The sequence below is a fragment of the Hylaeus volcanicus genome, chromosome 8, assembly GCF_026283585.1.
Source record: "Hylaeus volcanicus isolate JK05 chromosome 8, UHH_iyHylVolc1.0_haploid, whole genome shotgun sequence".
Lineage (NCBI taxonomy): Eukaryota > Metazoa > Arthropoda > Insecta > Hymenoptera > Colletidae > Hylaeus > Hylaeus volcanicus.
This window is the reverse complement of record NC_071983.1, coordinates 5,040,297-5,056,688: the sequence shown is the minus strand read 5'-3', so window position 1 is coordinate 5,056,688 and position 16,392 is coordinate 5,040,297. Positions and strand designations below refer to the sequence as shown.

The window sequence follows — 16,392 nt, the reverse complement described above, 5'->3', positions numbered from 1 at the left end:
CTGTTGGCGCGTTTGCTGCTGGTCTTCAGCTTGGTGCTGCCGAACTTTGTCTGAGCGAAGGTGGCGGTGGTGAAGGTGAGCGGCGCGGTGGTGCGTGGGATGAAGACTGTGACAGGACTAGGCGAGCGCTTGAACGAGTTGTTGATGGGCGTCGGCGACGGCGCCGACGAGGAACCGGATCCGTGGCCGCTCTGCTGGTTGTTCGAGGAGCCGTTGCTCGCGTTGCTGCCAAGCGAGCTGGGGAACGGCGACGTGGACTTGGGACTGAGACTGAGCCCGCCCAAGGACGTGCCAACGGCCTCGATGGGCCTGAAGCACTGGGCCTCGGGGTTGAAGGTCTTGGTCACCTCGCGATCGGCCGAACTCTCGTCGTGGGGGTCGCCTGTCTCGGAGTACAAGATTTTCACCGCGTTCATCTCGCCGATGCGGTAGCTCACCTCGCCTGGGTCGACCCAGACGGCCAGCTCTGCTGGAAGGTTCTCTAGGATGTCCTGGATCGGGACGCCGCTCTCTTTCGCGGCGCGTTCCAACACGGGGTCCACCGGGTCTCCGGTCTTCAAGCATCTGAACGCCGATCCCTTGAACGGTTTCTCAGGGTACCAGTGACCCTTGAACTTGTCCTTCAGGGCTTTCTCGAGCTCCTCGCCGAAGATGTTCACCCGTCTGCGAGGCAGCTTGTTATAGAGGTACGATATCACGAAGTTGAGCGCCACCTGCACCTCGATGTGCATTTTGGCCTTTGCTGGGAGAATCTTCGGGCTGTTGCTGGTCGTGGCAGCCGCGGAATATTACCGAGGACGTTCGCACGATCGGCCGTCTTGCCACGAACGCCGCCTGGTCCTCGAGGATAAAGCCGCTAGGCAACGGCTCGAAGCTCTGGCTGCGGTGATATTTGCCAGGGACTCACGCTCGAACTCGATGGAATCCGTGGATCTGCAACACGACGAGAACGTTGTTCGTTAGGTACGCGTTTTTCATCGTAATCGGTCTGTCGACATATTGAAAGGTTCGAATAACCCTTGGAGAACCATTTTAATAAAAGAGTCCCCGTATAAAAATCCCCTACTCGCGGCACAAAGAAGCCCTATCGCTATTGGACGAGGCTTTCTGCAAGTGCAAAATCACATTAAAAGACTCCCAGCCAGTATCTTCGAAAGGCATTTGCTTTTACTCGGAGCCCGTGTTATCGGCTCTTTTCACGATCGCGCATTGAAACGGAACGCCGGTTCCGGTTACTTCGGGTTGGCGCCTTCGGGTTTCAGCCCCCGCCCCAAAGAAGACGAACGAGAGCCAATCGCTTTCGACGTATTCGCGCGGCATAATGCCCTCTCGGGCTTCCTGCGCTCTCCGACAAAGAGCTCTCGTCCGAACCCTCGTCTGTTCGGTGGTTTATTTCGTCGCTAATTTGCAACTCGATTATGCGCGACGGAATCGTAAATTCTCAGCCTCTCGTTAAAGGGTTCCTCGACGGTAGTTTACGTCAAGGTTTTTTTTTTTTCAACTTCGACTCTTCGCGACCCGAAGACATCCTAAACAGATCTTCTCTGGAAACGGATATTCCCATTCCCTCGCATTACCATATTTATTTACATGCTACTGTCTATACGGAACAGTTCACATTCTCTCTGTCCAAGCATATATCAAAAGTCAAACTCCCGTCGAAAATTTCGGCGACACGCGTGTCTCGATCGAAAGGAACTACTCGATCGAGACGGAACCACTCCAACTCCATCGACTGTGACTTTCTCAAGATCTTTATTTCCGGCCGAGCGAGTGGATAAAAGTCTCTCGAAAGCCTCGTCGAAGGATAAAACGCTCTCCAGCCCCCAGGCTAATTCAAAACGCGTTTTCCGGAATCCTTGGTCGCGTATCGGTGCAACGGAATATTCAGCTACTTACGCGATTACCGTGAAACGAACGGCAATAAAAGGGATTGGCCCTTAGCGCTGCCGAGTGGCCATCTTATACAGAGGCATCTCGTCGCAATTGCGGAAGTTGCTCTCTGAACCCGAATGACATCGAGAGGGAAAGGCTTTTCTTTGCTTTTCTCCCTTCGCCCCCTCCGGCTTCGCTCTTTCTCGAACCACCCCTGATTCTCCCTTTTTTCCCCGCTGTATCTCTCGCCATTTTCTTTTCCTTGCTCTTACACTCCGCCTTCCACCTTTGGCCCCCTTTCATCCGTCATCCTCCATCATCTACCATCAGGGGTGCGCAACCCTTTTCGTCACTGGGCCAAACGATGTACCATGACCCTCTGCCACCATAAATAATATACGATAAACTAAAATTACGATCTCTGCAGTGGCGTACTTACTATTTTTAGTTTATCCCGTTTCATTCACGACGACTCAAGGAGTGCTCTCGGCACATTTGGTAGAAATGTCGTCGGTGTCAATAAATTTACTCCACTTATCGTTCTCAAAGCCATTTTACTACCCGTGAATTACTGTATTCACGTTTTGATTTTACTGTTGAATATATTGCGCACCACTGATCCACGTTCTTCCTTCTTTTCCAGCTTCGTGGATTCCTAGACGACCATCGAGACTCTCGGGGTATGTCCGTCTCGGAACTCAATTCCGTCGTGGTCCTGCTTCTCCTTTTTTTCCAAGCGCGATCTTCCAAGAAACGGCCAGACGAAGGTCGGTAAAGGGAGCGTAAGCTCCCAAGGAGTCCACTAGATCAGCAGCCATTTTGTAACTGGGTACGACAGGACACTCTCTTCAGTGGTGAGTAAAGTCTAATCTACGATCTTGATAACTGACTCATTTTTTTATATCGCGAAAGAATTCAATTTTGAACGAATATAATTCCACGAGAATTTCGCCGTTTTTCGCCACAAAGTAATCGTTTTCCAGCTTTGCTTTCCTCCAGTTCCCTCTCTTTAGTCTCTTTTGCCAAATATCGTAGCGAACAACGCGAACCACGGGTATTTTTCAATTACGCAACTGCAGGCCACCTTTGCGGCCGTTTCGTGGCTCGTTCGTGCCCCTCTGCTGAGGTTCCGACGCGAAAAACTATTTTCGGGTGCTTGTTGCTTTATTGAGAAATAAATAGAGGGTGATATTTGAATTCCGAGAACGAAGGGAGAAACCATGGTAATCACCCCTAAAAACGTTGCGGATGAACGGGCTCAAGTGCGAACACGAAGCGCCGATTTCATTAACGTTCTACATTTTTCGTATAAAAAACATATACTCGTCGAATACACTGTACCTTTGAAATTCAAGTAAATTAACCTACTTATATCAACGAAGAAGGGTTCCGAAATAATCGGAACTAATGCTACATTTTGACTCCGAATCGAAGTAACACATCCCTCGAGCAATCATCCAAGGTATTTCGACACTATGAAAAGCGCAAACGTAACTTCGGACCGCTGAAAAATTTTCCCTTCATTTTTCCTGATAACAATTCTCGACCATCCCTCCGCGAAAGTCTCCCCAGCCGAAAAGAAAAATGTTTTTCTTCGCGCGGCGAGGTTCAGAGCTGGATATGTAGGTTAACCCCGCTGCACCCTTTCTGGTTCCCAGCAGTAGTACACGACGACGGGGTTGCCCGAGGTATTGATCCCGGCCAGGGTTGCCGGAAGGTTCTCAAGTTAAAAATACACGGCCTTGCGAGTCGAGTAACTGCGAAAAACGGCTGTCGTCGTCGCCCTCTTCTTCTCCCACCCGGTCGGAAATCTTCCTCGACCAGAAACAGATTCAGGAGGGTAGCGACGGTGGGTATGGGAGAGGAACGATTAACGGTGGCTCGATAATTATCGCGGAAGCGTCGTCTTGAAAGACGAAGTTCAGGCCGGGCCTGTTCTTTCGAGTGGTTCGCGACGCGGCCTGAACGACTATTAAACGACAGCGGCCCCGTGTAACTATTAATTAAGAAGCGCTGAGAGTCGAGGTAACTTCCTCTCGGGCATAATTAAAAACGAATTGAATCTGGGAGGCTGAGTACGCCGGGGAAAACTGGCTGAGAATCTTCCAACGTTTGACGTAAGATTTTCCGTGCGAGAAACCCAGCCGGCAAAATTTTTTACGAAATAATAGCGTCGCGCGGGCGAACACGCGAGTAACGTAATTTCGGAGAATACATGTACGGCAAAGATGGTACGAACGGTCCACGAACAGGGACAGAGACTCGAATAGATCTCTAAATACGTACGCCATAAACTCGACAAGACACCGTGTAACCCTGCATTGTGCCTAGAGACCTGATGCAGAATAGATCCAAAGTGGATCAGCTCGCGAACATCCAGAAATGGCAAACGCAGCGAGGATGATACAAGTATCCCATGAATAGACACGGACCAAAATAGTTCCCCAAGCACGCTCGATATAAACCCATCTAGATACCAAGTAACCCCACATCGGAATAACCTTATACAACCTGGAAGCATGGTACGTTCGAAGTAGGTCTGCTGTAGACGCAGAAAGTTGAAACTAGGATCGAGGGTTTGAAGTTTGCTGAAAGCAGGCCCAAAAGCAGGTCGAGCCGAAAGTAGGTACGAAGCAGATGGAAAGGCTTAGCGGCGTATCCGCGAACAACGGACTGAAACTAGGTTTTCGAGCGTCCCTTTTTTCTCAAGATATCTAATCGATAAACGCAGCGGCACGCCATCGTTGCAGCCCGAAGAAAAAGGTACCGAAACAGTATTTTCCCTTTGAATCCGTCGGAACTTGTTCAACTTTATATTCGAGAGGCGACCAACTTTGGACCCTTTGGAGAACAGTGGGGCACCTAGAGAGGAATACGAGTACAAGTCCAGATTGTTTAGTTCATACTTATAAAATTGTTTAAAAGTACCCCAAACGGATGTCGAAGAGAATGAAATTCCACGCAAAAATAATTCCGACGTCTCCGTTAAGTTTCTGTAGCGTTCCCTTAAATGTCTGCGCAACGAGCAAACCGGATGCCAGAGCACGAGGTGAAGGGTGGCGCGATTCAAAGGACGGTCTTTCTCCCGTCTAGCTCCGTAAAACCTCCGGAGGTGAGAACGCTGGGGTTGGTTGCAGATGCGCGTAAAGACCTACGAGTGCGCCCTATCCTCGACTGCTGAATGGAGGGCCACGTGGCTAGAGGGGGACTGAATGTGGGCCAGACAAGTGTCCTTCAGCGAACCAAGTCAATGGAGCACGGGACTGCGAAACTCCGTCCTTTTTAGGGTGCTTCCAAACGCTGACGCGTCGAGGTGTTTTCAACGTCGGCGCGTTAGGTCCGTTTTCCGACCGACGCGACGCTCGTCGCCGTGACGCGACGAATCGATGAGGCGAACAGGTCTGACGATAATTATGCTCTCCGTTGCTATTCCATGTATCAAGTGGCTCCCTTCGATCGACGGGGATGGCGTCGTTTCGATTCACGACGCATAATTGCGCATCAGTGCGGACCCGTTCACGTGGAGCTCGCCGACGAATCGATTCTCGAAAACGGGCCTGTCGTCTATCGGAAGAGACATCCGAGTGCAAACGGTTAAATCTTTGCACTGTTTTTTATTTTCGTTACGGACGGAAATTTGCATTTGCTCGCGAATTCGGAGTGCGAAGTATTCGTTATCCGGAGTCGGAGGAATTACCCACGGCGTGGATAATGTAGGACGAATTTAATACACCCGATGAACACGTGTGTCGTTGATAACTCGTTTGCAAACGTTTTCGAGTGCAACGACTAGGAGAATCGGGGTGGATTTTCCAAGTGAGAAATATTCGTGAAACGAAGGTATAAGTATGCAGCCAGAAAGCGTTGGAAAGTGGATATAATTACGACTCGACCTAAATAAGGTCAAGACACGGGTGCTCGACCCGACCTACTCGCCCCTGCACTCCATTACTTCGGCGGAAAGGTGTTTAAATCGGAGTGCTTTGCTGGCTCCGCTTCCTCGTCGACTATAAAAATCGTTGTTCCTCTATTAGTCGTGTTAATCAACTCTGTGAAAGCATTAATATCTACGTCTATAAAGTGGTTTAACGCGATCGATTTCAGTCTACAAAGTGGTTCGATACGATCGATTTCACACCTTCGCGATCTTGGACGGAGTCACAAGTTCCTTCTCTTGGTGTAAATATAACCGCATGTGGTTTCATTTTTAAAATCTGATCCTCTTTCATCAACATGGAAAAAACTTTACCGCACGAAGGTCTTGGGATTTTACACTTCAAACGAAGTAACGAACACTTTACTTCCTCCTTCACAGAGAACAGATCTCGAGACGTACCCTCGTTGATATTCCCTTCTTCAAACTCCTCGCCAGCTCGCGTTAGTTTCTAAAGTTCCTCGAGACAATCGTCGTTCCCTTCGACGAAAATCAAGCCGCCTCCTCCTCCGTTCCAAACGAGTTCGGGAAGCATCATCGAACTTATCGGCGAATTAGCGAACGGCGTTCTCTCGCCTGCAGCTGGCAACTCTCTGATTACTCTATACCGACAATGAATAGATGGCGGACGGGAGGAGACCGTGCGGAATCGCGTTACGTAACTACCGGTTACACAACAAATCGGCGTGTTCACGTGTCACGGCGACGTTTTAAAGGTCGTCGCATAAACAAATTCATGCTTAGGCGAAAACGTATCGATTCCGCGGGTTTCTCTGGCCAACTCGACGGCCTTCGAGGAGACCTCCCTTTTGACGCATCGAGCCACGTTGCGGCACCAGCGATTTCGAGACGGATCGATCGATCGCGGGCTTCCCGGCGAGGCTGTTTCCTTCGACCTGAAAAATTAATCTCGCGACTCCGCCCGCTGGAACAATAGACGAACGCTCGCAGAGGAAATATCGCGTTTCGTCGAACGATTGCGGTTTTTAGTCCGGATTCTTTTCCTCTTGTTATTGGTTTCTCCTTCCAGGTTCGAGAGAATCGTTCGTCGCGTCGCGAAGTGGAAATACCAGAAAACTCTTCGATCTTGCTAGTCGCGACCGTTTCCTCCAGTTTTGAAAAATTCAGAACGATTCGAGACTCTTCTTTGTTGCGGTCGTTTTTCTCGATGGCAACAAACGACGCGAGCGCGCGCGACAAACGCGACCCTGACATTAGCTTCGACCACGTGGCGAGCGAGTCGCGTGACATCGCGGCGATCTCGTTTCCTCAAAGTCAACAGAATTGCAGAGCTCGATGACTCGTTCGATCGAGCCCGAGTGTGCCACGTAATTAATAATTTTTGCACGCGTGCCTCTTCCACCGCCGTACTCGCGATAGATCAGTTTACACAGATGGAGGTTTCTATTCCACGCGTTTCGTTTTCGCTTTACCGTGCACCGGAGACTCGAAAGACAATGTCCCCGAGCGGAATTCAAATTTAACGTTCACAGCTTTTAAATACGAGACTCCTTGTCACGTAAAAGATCGACCCAAAGATCGTAGAGCTCGGATACTTTCTGGACCTGTTTGTCCAATTTATGCGAAGAGCATATATTTGTATACATTCTCCAGAAAGACTTTCAACGCGTCGCTAGCACGTGCGCCATGCGACACTTGAATTTCGCAACAGCAGACCGCCAGTGATCACGAACACGCACAATCGAATTCACGACACGATCCGAGGGACTTTTAACAAATTCGTCGAAACGTTTGCGACACTACCGTTTCCATTCGTCTTGCGCAACGATTACAACAGCAGGCGCCCTTGAATCGCAGGATCCAGACAAGGCCAGTGAACTGTTCCGAATCGAATCGATCAACCGGACAAAATTATCCCATGACGCGTTTGCAATTCCGATCTTGGGACAAATTTAGCTTGGTCTCGTGGTGATGCGGCCCGTTAGGATGCGTCGGGTCTCATAAACGACGTCGCTTATCCTGCGTTAAATCAGCGGGATTGTTTTGTTTGTGCGCAACGTAGATATCCGTTATTAAAAAAATAAAAATCTAGCCATTCCACGACTCTTCGATCGGCGTAAAAAATCAAGGAGTTTCTTTGCCCTCAGGGGCTGTAGCATGCGAATATGCAGTTACAGTACGGGTTTAGCAACCCCGAGGTACCCCAGCTAGAAGGGAGTCAGTGGGCAGTGGGTAATGTACAGAGTTACGATAACGCGAACTAAGCCAAAGTTAAGAAGTTATCTAAGGCAAGGTAATGTCAAGAAGAATAGAAATAATTGTCAATACAATGACTGAAGTAACAGCTACGCACTTTAAAAAAACCAAGCAAGCAAGAGGTTTCTTGGATCGCGCCGGGGCGCGAGGATGGCGATTAATCGCGATGATTCGGGGCGCTCGATGACACGTGACCGAACTTTTAGTTCAAAGCGTGTCCACGGAAGGGTGGCGACGCGGGGCGTCTTCGATCGGATTCGCCCATAGGCGTCGCGCGATTCCTGGTCGAACATCGTGGTGTGGGTCGCGATAAATTACCGGCTCCCTACTTTTCCCTCTCTTTCTTCGGCGTGTGCTGGCAAGCGAGCCGACAGATCAATACGACACAGCCTCCGCTAGACACGGGCGCCGCTGCTCCAGATAACAACGCCACCGAAGAGACGGAGAGAAACGATAGAGAGGAGAACGGTAGCGGAGAGAGAACGCGGACATGCCCCATAAGCCTCTATTTAAATATGTAGCGCCCCAAATCCGAACGAGAGGGACGCTCCCTCCCTCGAGGACGATGGAGGAAAAAAGCCGTCGAAACGAAGACCCGACGGATTCGCGACCTGGGTCAATCCGTTCGGCTTTAAGCCTCTCTGGAAATTACACCAGCAGCCGGATTTCGGAAATGTGATCCACGAGAATCGACTGCGAGCAATTCTCTTCCTTTTCACGAGCATCTTTTCACCTCGAGATGCACTCGAGACGGGAATCGATAGAAAATGAAAATTATAGCGAACGGGAATCCTCGCGGGTGTCTGGGATCTTTGAGAGCCTGGATCGGTGGCAGGGGAACTCCTCGACTATCATTTAGATAACATCGATATCAATTTAGAATGAAATCCGCGTTTCTAACTAAGTGTTTGAACTGCGTTACTCGTCTTACATTTCAGCCGTGCAATGCATCGAGGTTTTAAAGACAGCAATATGTTTTTCTTCGCGAGAGCTAAGACGATTCTCGGGAATGACGACGGAAGAATGGATCGTTGGAAACGCGCGTAGGTGTCTCGCGGAAAGTTTTAACGGTGTTTTCGCGCGATGCTCGATACGTCAGACGTGACGCAAGCAGTGGAATAGTAAATCTACCCAGACGCCCCGTGAGCAAATAAGGCATTCGAATGGAAAGTTTCATATTCTTTCGAGGATTCCCATCGAATTTTGCCACTTTCGAAACACCTTGTTTGCTTCCTTTGTATAAAAATAAAGGTTCAATTGTAAGGTAACAAACAACCGCGAACGAGCGTTGTAAATCTTCGAATAAATAAGTCGAATCGTTCCAGAGCTCCCCGAGAGGTTAATCTTAAGCTGTAAATTTCAGTCTCGATTCGCCTGCGCGTCTCTTTGTATCCTGTGGACGTTTTGATTGATTTATTTCGGTCTTTCTGCACCGTATCAAAAATTTCTGATAATTCTAAGCCGGTAGATTTGCTGTTGCGTCAGCCACCGACTCAGGCGCGTGGAATTCTTTTTCAACCAACGACAGATCTTCCCGAACGCTTTTGTTTTCACGTTTCTGGCAATACGGGATCCCGATAAAGCGCGTAGGAATTCTTTCGCGGATCGCGTAAACTGCTGCGATTCATTGAAGACGACGGCACGAGACAACGACGAGGATCCGATCTTATCGGGGGCAAGATTTGCTCTGGAAAGGAGCTGGTCGCGGTGGAGGATCTCGGAAGCAATGGAACTGTATCTGAATGATCATCAAACGACACTGACACTCGCGGAAACGAGGTCCACGATCGGTCGATAATTTTGTCGTCTGCAGAGAACGTTTCAATCGGAGGCTGCGAACTTGATAGCTAAAAAGAGAGTATCGGTCGCCGACTGGGGACAAAGGAGGAAAGAAGAAAGCCAAGACCATTATCCGAGAAAATACGGCCGGTTGTCATCCTCAGAGCTCGACTCCAGACGGTCCAAGATCCGCCAGGTTGTTCCGTGGCCAACGCTGCCGAGGTGCTCCGGTGATTTCGCGACTGGTCGACCTATCGACTTTGCGCCGAAGATAGGCTGCATTCTTCTTCGCATACAAATTTCAAATGCGAACGGAAGATGAAGACAACACCGATGAGCAGAAAATTATATCCTATTCGTGGAATGAACCATTTCGCAAGGAGCGCATCTAAATTCTATTGCTATTATTTGGATAAGATTCGACCCATCTGTGCTTCGCACCCAGCTCGTTGCCGCGACTCTGGTATTAATCTTTCGGTGGCCAGTGCTTTGGGCTTTTCGCGATCAACTGTTTTCCCTGGGAGTGATAAATTGCGAGCAACGTACATTATTCACCTCTGCGAGAACAAACATTTGTACCGTGGCATCGAAGCGAACGATATCGTTGTAACAACTGGAGTGTTACCGTGTCCATCGCGGGAGGCAGTGTTTTTCTCGAAGCATCGCGAACGTTATAAAATATTATCAATCGAGCCTAGCAAGCATTATCGTCCTTTGAAAGTGCCACGCGAAACGAGGAACAGAGCGATCGGTAGAATAGCGGAGACAGGACACTTGGGAAATCCCGTCGAGAATTACTTCACCTTATCGTTCCTAGTTATTGCAGGAAGTAGTTGAGAAACGACACCGTTCGCTCGATAATTGCCAGATAACGTTCCAAGTCGGCGCGAAACAATTGATTTTCATAGTAAAAGGAAAAACCGTCGCGAGTTGCTCATCGACGGATCTTGGACGTCGACGATAAATAATTGAAGCCAGCTCTCCATCTCTTTCGATACGATACCGTTGCTTGCGTCAACAGAATATTTATTAATCTCCGCTGATCGTTCCCGGTGTAAGCGTTTTATCCCTATTAATTCTCAATTAGTCACGAACCGGTCCGGAGAACCATCGATTCTCGGAAACTTGGCCAACGTCTACTTTAATCCGTGGCGACATTTCATCCTATCGTCCCGATGAAGCTTTGCTCTTTATCATCCGATCGGAGAAAGCGTCGGAGACAAAGAGTTCCGTGTTCGTTCCAGACAGTCGCGAATTCGACGATAGACGCGAAAATCGTTCGTTCCTTTTCTACCCCAATTTTACGAATCGATGGGACTAGGCGAGGAACGCTGCGAACAGTGGTATACTTATCGCTCAGCCACGCGAAGGTTCGAAATAATCATCGAAACTATGGGTACCAGAGGCCGTACCCGAAACCGCGACACGCAAGAGCAAACATAGATAGGATTTCCGCGAGCGCGGTTTCCGCACGGATGAACGAAGAATTTCTTTGTTCCACGGACAGGGAACCGCTTCCCTTTCGCGGCTCGCGAAAATTTACGTTCCACTGCAATACCGAGGACTCGGTTCAACGCTCCAGTCGATAAGTTTAAGACACGTTCGAAACGACCAACATTTTCTCGTTGCAGTGCTACGAAACGGTTTTGTAATAAATCGTTATCTCTCAACTTTTAAACTATCACGCTTCCCGAATAATTTCAAGCAGCGCTGTCCATGTGTAGAGCCTGTTTGTCTTCCTGTGCACGCGTCGACGGGACATCGTTCTAGTACAGTAATCGAGACGGAGCGAGAGAAGCTCCTTAAGCCCCGAGAGTTTACATCGGACAGCACCGATTTAAACTGTTCAAACATCGCGACAGATAAGTTTCCCGACCTTCTACGCAAGTTTACGATGGGATTCTGTGTTTTCCAAGTCGAAAGAACGACGCGTCATCGTTGTCGTCTTCCGAGACGATCAAAATGTGACGTAAAGATGTAGAACATCGAATAAAATAAACGTACAGGTGAATTTTTCTCTCCGACGTTAAATACGGCGACGAGCAGCTACGCGTTTCGATGCAAATCGACGTGAATTTAATTTAATTTACCGATAACTAGACCGTAGATGTTTATGCACGGCAGATATGCAAGAAACGTATGACGTTAACGCACGTTAAATATGCACACATGTGCGAGAAATATGCGCATATGAATGCACGAAAAATATGCAAATGTCCAAGTGATATATTATGTAGGATAAATATTTACGTATGTAAGAGAAAAGGAAAAAAGAAAAATTAAACGGATATCGATTGCGCTAATGTGAAAAAGTTTCCAATCGAAGGATATCTTTGGAAGCTTTTCGAGACTCGCTAACCGCCTTCAACGATACAGAGAAGATAGCGCTAACGCGATTCCGATTCGATTCGAAAAGTCCGCGATATAGTCAAACTTGCCGCAATTTATTCTCCGCGAGAAAACTCTTCCCTCTTCGAAACGCAAACGTTGAAGCGAACAATGGGAAAACGACCAAACGGAAAGAAAGAGAGAATAAAAAAAAGAACCATCGAGCGTAATTTCAATTACCGCGTTAAAGGAAGCCGCAGAGCGGCAGCTACTCTCGAGTAGCTGACACGGACTGCATAAAAGAAACCCACCCTTAACGAGGGGCTGGCCTGAAAGGCGGACCCGCATCGGCAAAGGGTCGGGGGACGAGGACCTGGCCAGTTTTCGACGCGTTCCGCGAAAACCTGCTCCTTTGAGGGTGTATCCGATAAAAAGAGGTTCTGGAGGGCCCGGCAAAGCCGGGCTGACCGCGATTTCCATTGCGAAAAGCGGAAGGAAAAGGACGTGGGCGGGGTGATCGATCGGAAGCCGCGCCCGCGGCGAAGAACGCCTGGGCTGGCGATTGTGCTTCGTGGAATCCTGTCTCGAGAATTCTCGCAGTTTCTTAACAAATTTCCACACCCGCCCCCAGTTTATCGAGAAACGAATCTACGAAATGTAAATTAAATCTGGCGAAAGTAAAAAATCCGAAGACGCGACCGCTAGTTCGGGTTGCTTTCAACCCGGAGGAAAAGGGTGTCCCTCGAGGATATAGCAGCGAGTTTCGCGGGATTTCCTGGGAACGAACTTCGGATCGAGCGAGAATAGAGGCGAAAAGTAATTTGCGAACGGAAAAGCGTCGGTTTTCTGCGGGTTGGAGAGCGCTCCGGGGCAGACGGGAGTTTTAAATCGTCTTCGGGGGATGATTCTTTGGTCGTCGAAACAGCTTTATTATGATTCGGAAATCGATACTTCACCCGCCTCCACTTCGCGATCGGCGAGCTCGAAATTGCGATTGCAATTTTTGAGACGGCGGGGAGGAGCCTTTGGCTGGAGGAGACGTTCCTCGACGATGAGTCTTTAAGAACGTTTTATTTTCGTCGATTTTCTTTAGAAGCGAACGTTTCGAATCGGGGGTCGAAATAAAAATCTAAGGTGTAAAATAAAACGGAATAGTTGATAGAAGCTTGGCTAAGATCGTAAACCAAGGAACCCGACCCAAGGATTTTCCTTCGAGTGCACCCTTTCGTGTGTTCTTATTCGATGGAAATGACGATTTTCTCACAATTTTTCGATCTTCAACTTTTACCAGCGAGTTACGCCCGCCTTCTCTCGGGAGGGCCGAGAATTATCGACAACGGTAGATAGTCGTTGAGGCCGAAACGAAAAGTAACGAGAAAAGGCGAAAGATTTCGACGTGGCCGATATCCCACCCATATCCAGATCCTGAGCTCGTAAATCGAGATTTGTGGCGGGCACCGTGCAATAACTTCGACACCAGACTGGAGCGCTAGCCCCGATTACTTTTTTAGATATATTTGACACGCGAGTTAATCTCTGGAATTTGAGAAAAAACCGTCGACGTTAGACATGAAAACGCGCTACCGACGAAACAATTTCCGAGACAATCGGATTCCCGTATTTCCATAAATTCCCTCCGCGTAAAAGTTGCAACGGTATCGCGTGCTTCGGCGAGAAGTTTATTCGGAATTATTACAGAAAACTGTACCCCGGAGAAATAAGTCCTGGTGGCTTTCAAGTTTTAATTCGGAGTAAAAAATAATCACGGAATTAATCCCAGGCTGAGTCTCACCACCGCGAATACGAGTCGACCAGGGGGTAGACAAAAAATATAAAACGTTTCCAAGACACGGACCGATCGATACCTTCTTCTCATGCAACGGACGCACCCCCGTATCGCCAAGGCGCAGCAACGAGCTCTATGAACGCCAACTTTCGACCTCTTCCGTATTCCTAGCGATACCGATGTTCCCCTATCGAAATTTCCCATCGACGCTCGTCGTTCCTTAAAAGCTTCCGGGCCTGGGAAATATCCACGTCGATGCTGTGTACATCAGTGCTTCCGCTTCTCGTAAAAAATGTTTGATCGTTCAACAAATCACGAATCCATTAGCGTCGGATGCGGTCGTCTTCCCTTTTGCGCGCTTCAACATTTTTATTCCGCTTTTGGTGCTTTTGGTGCTTCCGCTTTTCGCGAGGAGTCTAATCGTTAAGTGTCGGATATGGTTGTTTTTGGTATCGAGTGTCCCTCGTTTCAACCGATATTTTATTACGCTATCGAAGTTTTCCGCAGGCTACGTCTCGAATATCGTATCGATGTCTGCCTTCGACGAACAAATTTAGAATCGGGTAAGAATCTCGAATAAACTTCTCCTTCGTCTTCATTCACTTTTTCATCACGGCAGGCCCCTCTCGAGCAACGTCTACGATCGTTCTGTCTCTGAGTAATCCGTTCTGGACGTCGTCACGCGAGGCTCACCTACAACGTCGCGTTCTCGAGACCTGTTTACGTAAGTGTGAATAAGACGTGCCGCATTCTAACGGTGATCTATTTACGTCCCCTGCTCTCCGAAATCCCAGCATGCGGCCCGAACAGACCTAATTTTATATTCGGAGCAAAAACTCCGGCACCATTGCCAAGTAGAGCTCAAACAATCGACTCCTTCGGCTACCTCTGCCACCGTTTCATGCGTTAACGCTGCGCTTCGTCTAACCCGAATACCTGCTATGCCAGGTCAGAAGGAAAGTTCTGCATTCATCGATAGAAACCTCTGCAACAGCGTGTGCAACCGAAAAAGTTGTGGTAAAAATGACAACGATACAAAAGGTATACGACGCGCGCGAGGAATGTATCGATCGACATTTTATCTGCGTTAATTGGTATTCCCGAATTTGCACAGAACGTATCTCGGATCGCACGGAGAACTGGTATTCCACAGTTTGGGAAACTCTGCTATAGAGTTCGTGCTCTGCTGGCTTTTCCGATTTTTCGCGGCTGCTCTCACTGCACTTGAGTCGCATTCAAAGACATTCGAGTGCTAATCAGCCGCTGAAAGAGTCTTTCGAATTTTTATCTCCATTTTTGGAGCTCCCTACCCGTTCAAGCATTCGTTTTCTTTCAGGCGAAGTTTATTACCTTGTACCGTTTCGGTTGCAGCGAATTTCTATTATATAAGTTGTTACGTATCGACATCGAATTCGCAACAACGGAATTGAATTTCCCCCCTACGGGTGCGTTTTCCAAACAAGCGTTATCCAAGTTCATCGTGCATTCATCGCTCGCGTAACAGTCGCCACTCGCAGTTTCGAATTATCCGCCATTCGAGGCACGATCGAGCACGGGGAACTTTTCCCGTCAGCTAGTTGGAGGAAATTTCGACCGGAAGTTCGGAAAATCGCGGCCCCGTCGGTCGGGGAAACGAGCGTAACAGCCGAATCGTCGTTTACTATGGTTTCCTATCGCGTTTCCGGCTTTAAGCTTCCCTTTGTAATTGGATCGGAGAAACAAAGAATGGGGGTAAAGTTTGGCGGTCGAGACAGGATTAATGCTCGCCACGAGGACAGCTTTGAGAGCTTTGGCGGCAACGGAAACGCGACAACCAGCTCTCGAGGATTTCCGCCACGGAAAAGCAAAGGTAATCGCGGGTACCCGAGCTTACATTACGGAAAATCTGTATTCGTCGTTGGGCGCCTTGGAACGTTCGATATCCCACTTTTATCCGATCTGTTTTTGAAATTTTCTCGCTTGTTTGTCTTGGCCGTACGCGTAGGATCTTTTACTCGCCTCGCTTCGGTATTTCATCCCATGTTTATATTAATTCGTACCTCGATGATGACTAAAGAGCCCAACTGGCTCGTTCGTCATTATTAATTGCTACATCGAATTCGTGTTTCTGGCTCGAATTTGTCACCCACCGGATTATATATAGCTCGCCGGCGAGCATTCTATTTTCACGGGTCGATAAATAATTGCATTCGGATGCGTAACAACCGCGCTGCATCTTGCCAAGAGTCGAAGCCGAGGCCTGTCAATTAGAACCACCGATGACGATAACGGTATCGATAAGTTGAAATTAATTTAACCGATAACGAAGACGCCAATACGCGCTCGAGGCGCACCAGAGTGCAGATTATCAGCGAAAGACAAATGCATTCGAAAGGGACAAACTGGCCTGGAAATATTCATGAGCGAGTTCGATGCGTGTTACGCGATGCGTCCCTTGTTACTGGTATGCGTGAGGAAAAACTGTGCACGTACA

General features: G+C 48.6%; 1 protein-coding gene across 6 annotated transcripts in view; it reads right to left on the bottom strand.

Moving 5' to 3' along the window:
- The window catches only part of LOC128880948 (protein Tob1-like), a 78,201-nt gene that overhangs the window by 13,772 nt on the left and 48,037 nt on the right, over positions 1-16,392 (bottom strand). For all 6 annotated transcript variants that reach the window (XM_054131544.1, XM_054131543.1, XM_054131541.1 and 3 more), the window contains one exon: positions 1-933. In XM_054131544.1, coding sequence (XP_053987519.1) covers positions 1-731 — 731 coding nt within the window. In that variant the 5' untranslated portion in view covers positions 732-933. The remainder of the gene's footprint in view (positions 934-16,392) is intronic.